The 5,011-nt window shown below is 40.0% G+C and overlaps 1 protein-coding gene across 1 annotated transcript in view; it reads right to left on the bottom strand.

Moving 5' to 3' along the window:
- Window positions 1-354: 354 nt before the first annotated feature.
- The window catches only part of LOC102826012 (testis-expressed sequence 35 protein-like), a 31,053-nt gene continuing 26,396 nt past the window's right edge, over window positions 355-5,011 (bottom strand). The window contains exons 6-8 of the mRNA XM_006867103.1: window positions 865-926; window positions 563-637; window positions 355-382 (exon numbers count right to left, since the gene is read on the bottom strand). Coding sequence (XP_006867165.1) covers window positions 355-382; window positions 563-637; window positions 865-926 — 165 coding nt within the window. The remainder of the gene's footprint in view (window positions 383-562; window positions 638-864; window positions 927-5,011) is intronic.

Genomic DNA, 5,011 nt, shown 5'->3' with positions numbered 1-5,011 from the left:
ATCATACTCCCTTTGCATTCATGAGGCACTCAATTGAGAAAAGCTACCTACCTCTGATAGTAGTTTTTGGGGTGCACACAATGAACATTTCCTCTGCAGAAGCTGGAAGTGGTACAAGAATGATCACTTCTCCCTTGTCCAACATGGGCGGCCTGATGGACCCCTAATCACGCCTTGCTACAACAGGACAGAATAACCCAGTGGCATTTAGAAGTAGGCCCATCCAAAGGTCGAATCCTATGTTGCCATGGCTTAACATTCTCCCCAGGTTTACAGTGCAGGAGCAAGAAACTTAAGAGAGGGCTCCAGTGTAGGCAGCATCCAGGGGAACAGATAAGGATGGTACGAGTCCCTTTACAAGCCAAATGTGTAAATAAAGAGGCTAAGAGAAAGAGAAACAGGAGAAACAGGAGCTCAGAGGTCTGGCTGCAGTGTTAGGAGGGGGTGGACTTCACTTACACAGTTCCTACAATGAATGGAATCATCTAAGTCTTGTTTTAGTTTCTGTGGTGTCATGATCTTCCTATGACGAGGAGACGGTGCTCCACGCATTTTATTGAACCTAAATGATGGGTCTGCATCAGTCCTTTCCATCAGCCTGATTTCCTGCTGCTCCTTTGGTCCTTTTCTAAGGGGACTGAGAGTTGGGGAGAGGGCAGAGAGTTGGCAAGCTTCCTCCCCAAGATGACAAGGCAGTAATCAGCAGCATGGTGGCCGTGGAACCCCTTGACTCCAAGCCAGTGGACTAATACAAGCCAAGGCCACTCCTGGGAGAGGCAAGAGCCATCTGGATCCCAAGGGCATTCAGCAAAGTGAAGGAGAGCTCTTTAGGGACAAGGAAAGATGGAGGCAGGTTATACTTACAACTTGTTTTTCTGTATGTTTATTAAGACGTCCATTTTCGCATCCATCTCCTTCTGCATATCCTTGAAGAGAGAATTCAAAGCTAAGAATTTTTGTTTTAATGTGCTTTTGAAATTTACTTCCCCATCCTTTCTCAGCCAACCATTCGGAGATCAGTGTATCCATTTATTTTCTCATGAATCCTCTCACAAGACTCGAGTGAGGTGGCTTTAGGGGAAGGAGGTGACAAACTGGTACAGCTCTTGCATCTCCCCTTCCAACTCTCATTTCATGATGAGATTGAAGCAAAGGCAGAGTCACTAGCAGACTTTTCCAATGCCTTCCACTGAGTCACACAGGTCAGCAACTTTTTTATTTGAGCTCATGTTTTGGATAAAACCAGTATCTGTCTTAGTTCAATGCCTATAAAATGATGGAACCAAGAAATCAAATATTTTGACCCGTGCCACGTACCTAGGTCCTATGTATTTACCCAATTCCTGAAAGAAATGGTCAATACAAAATAAAACAGACTGTGCTTGAAGCAGCACATAACATTCATTATTTACTAAGAACTGACTGAAGAATGAAATATTCTTGGCTAAGTTTAGAGTTACAAAACTTGACCAGGGGAAATTGGACTTGATAGAAATAGTGGCCACACAAAAGACATTCTAAGGTGGCAGAGATTATACTTGCCAATATCTGTTATGGACAAAGCCAGGTTTGATTAATCATCATAATAAAATATAAAAGACAAATAATCTACTCCCAAGAAAATAATTTTAATAAAAAAATGAAATATTTGAAAGCAGTTGATGTATTCTACTATAGAAACTTAAACCATGAATTACATTGCCACTAAGATGGTCTTGTAGCGTAGTGGTTACGAATCAGGCTGCGAACCTTAAGGTCAGCGGTTCGAAACTACCAGCCGCTCCGCGGGAGAAAGATGAGGCTTTCTACTCCCATAAAGATTTACACCCTTGGAAACCCTGTACAGGGTCACTATGGGTCGGAACCAACTCGACGGCACTTAACAACAACAACAACAAGATGGTCTCACAAAATATTATCTTGAAAAACATTTTTAAATGGTAGTATAAATTTAGAGTAAAATATCTATTTTCATAAACAGAGTAAAAATATCCTTGATGACAAAATGGACTATAGGTCAAAAAGTTGAGAACAAAATTATCTATAAAAGAAAAACCAAATTTCAAGTCCATTCTAACTAATAGCGACCCAGAGAGAATGATAGGACAGAGTATAACAGCTGTTTAAGGTTTCTGAGAGGGTAAAACCTCATTTTTCTCCCAAGGAGCAGCTGGTGGGTTTAAGACAAAGACCTGAGCGTTAGGAGTCCAATGTTTAACCCACTACACCACCAGGGCCCCTTAAAATATTCAATGTTGTGTGAAGTACCATTGAGTCAGTTCCTATAGTCTCACCAAAACAAACCCCCAAATCCACCGCCACCAAGTAGATGTCAACTCATAGTGACCCTATAGGACCGAGTAGAACTGTCCTTAGAGTTTCCAACTTTGTAAGTCTTTACAGATACACAGTTCAAACCCACCAGCTGCTCTGAGGAAGAAAGCTGAAGCTTTTGGACACCAAGGCATTGGGTTGGTTGGTTGGTTTCATTTTCCCTATATGGAAATGCCATTCTGTATTTGGTTATTCCCCTACTACTGAAAATTGTGGTTTGCTTCCTGAACTTTACTATTATAAATAATTCTGTGATCAATTATCTTTTTATGTACAGCCATTTAATATTCTCATTTTTCTAATTGGTTATATTCTGAGAAATAGAATTCGTAAGTCCAGGGTTTTGACATTTTTGGATACCTACTGTCTACTGTATAGGAACTCTATGAGTCGGAACCAACTCCACGGCACATAACAACAGTCTACAGTCACCACTCATCTGTCAGTTTGTTGTACTGTAGTGGCTTGTGAGTCACCCATGGTGGACAGGTTTCAGATGAGCTTCCAAACGAAGACAGATGTGGAAGAAAGAGAGACAACCTACTTCCGAATATTTAGTTATTGAAAACCTTATGAATAACAGAGAAACACTATCAGATATAGTGTCGGAAAATGAGCCCCTCAGGCTGGAAAGCACTCAAAATGCAACCGGGGAAGAGCTGCCTCCTCAAAGTAGAGTTGACTGTGATGACATGAATGGAGTAAGCTGATGGGGCACAAATCAAAATGAAGAGAAATTGTTGTAAACATCCACTGAAAATCAGAACATGGAATGTATGAAGTATGACAGGGAAAATCATAAGTTGTCAAAAATGAAATGGAACACATAAACATCAAAATCTTAGGCATTAGTGAGGTGAAATGGACTGGTATTGGCCATTTTGAACTTGACAATCACATGGTTTACTATGCCAGGAAAGACAAATTGAAGAGGAATGGTGTTGCATTCATTGTCAAAAAGAACATATCTAGATCAGTCATGAGGTACAATGCTGTAAAAAGGATAATATCCATGCACCTAGAGGGAAAACCAGGTAATACCACTACGATTCACATTTATGCACCAACCACTAAAGCCAGTGAGGATGCAAGAGAAGAATTCTACCAACTTCTTCAATCAGAAATTGATCAAACATGCATCAAGATATATTGATACTGAAAAGGGGTCGAGGAAAATAAGGTAGAAGTAAGGAAAGTACTGCAGGAACAATCTAATAGGATTGACATAGCATTGGAAACAATTCAAAACCTGCAAAAAGATGTCCAGGTGATCAATAATAGGATATCAGAAATAGACAATAGCCTGAAAGGGGAAAGGAGCAGACTAGAAGAGATGGAAGCCAGAACTAGCGAGCTGGAAGACAAATCTCTCAATACTGCCAAGATAGAACAGCAAACAACTAAAAGGATAAAACAATCTGAAGAGAGTCTAAGATTCATGCTGGATAACATGAAGAGGAACAATGTAAGGATTATTGGCATGCCGGGGCAAGAAGAATCAAAGAAGTCCACAGAGGAAATAGTTAAAGAGCTTCTGGAAGAAAACTTCCCTAACATCCTGAAAGATGAGAAGATAAACATTCAAGAAGCCCAGCATACCCCAGGAAGGATAGATCCCAAAAGAAAGTCTCCAAGACATATAATAATCATGCTCTCCAAAACCAAAGACAAGGAAAGAATACTAAAAGCAGCCAGGGAGAAGAGAAACATAACTTATAAAGGCAAACAAATTAGATTAAGCGCTGACTATTCAGAACAAACCATGTAGGCAAGAAGGCAATGGGGAGACATATACAAAACCCTGCAAGAAAAAAACTGCCAACCAAGAATCGTCTATCCAGCAAAACTATCAATCAAATACGATGGTGCGATCAAAACATTCCAGGATAAACAGAATCTGAGGGAATTTATCAAAACCAACCCAACACTTCAAAACATCCTAAAGGGAGTTCTGTGGACAGAGAACCAACAAGAAAAGACGACAAACAGAGATTGATAAGTATGGCAACACCTGGAACACACCCAACAGACAGCAGAGACCAGAACGGAATGAGACTACAACAACAAACTCAAGAGAGCCCATAGATCAACTGAAGGACATAAACATATCAATGTCAAAGAAGACACAAACTCAACAACAGAAACCCAGGTGGTAGAGATGCCAGGTAACTCACAGGTTGCAATGGAGTATCCTAAATGCAGAGAAAAGCTAGTAGACTACAAGGTAACCCCAAAGAAAGTTAACATCCCACAACATATCATGAACAAAGAAACTGACCAGAGTCAACTCAAAAAACACAAACCCAATACAAGAAGGAAAGCAGAACCAAAGAACGAACAACACCGCCAAAAAAGCAACATAATGACAGTAATCAACTTATACCTATTGATAATTACATTGAATGTCAATGGACTGAATGCACCAATAAAGAGAAAAAGAGTAGCAGAATGGATAAAAAAAACAAGATCCATCAATATGCTGCTTGCAAGAGACACACCTTACACACAAGGACAAAAACAGACTGAGAGTTAAAGGATGGAAAAAAATTTACCAAGCCAACTCCAGCAATAAAAAAACAGGAGTGGCTATACTAATCTCCGACAAAGTAGACTTTAAGATAAAAACCAGCATAAGAGACAAAGAAGGACACTATCTCATGATCAAAGGGTCAATTGA

Source organism: Chrysochloris asiatica, unplaced genomic scaffold (assembly GCF_000296735.1).
Source record: "Chrysochloris asiatica unplaced genomic scaffold, ChrAsi1.0 scaffold00100, whole genome shotgun sequence".
In the NCBI taxonomy this organism is placed as follows: Eukaryota; Metazoa; Chordata; class Mammalia; order Afrosoricida; family Chrysochloridae; genus Chrysochloris; species Chrysochloris asiatica.
Note: the sequence above shows the minus strand (reverse complement) of the source record. Positions and strands in the feature narration are given on the sequence as shown.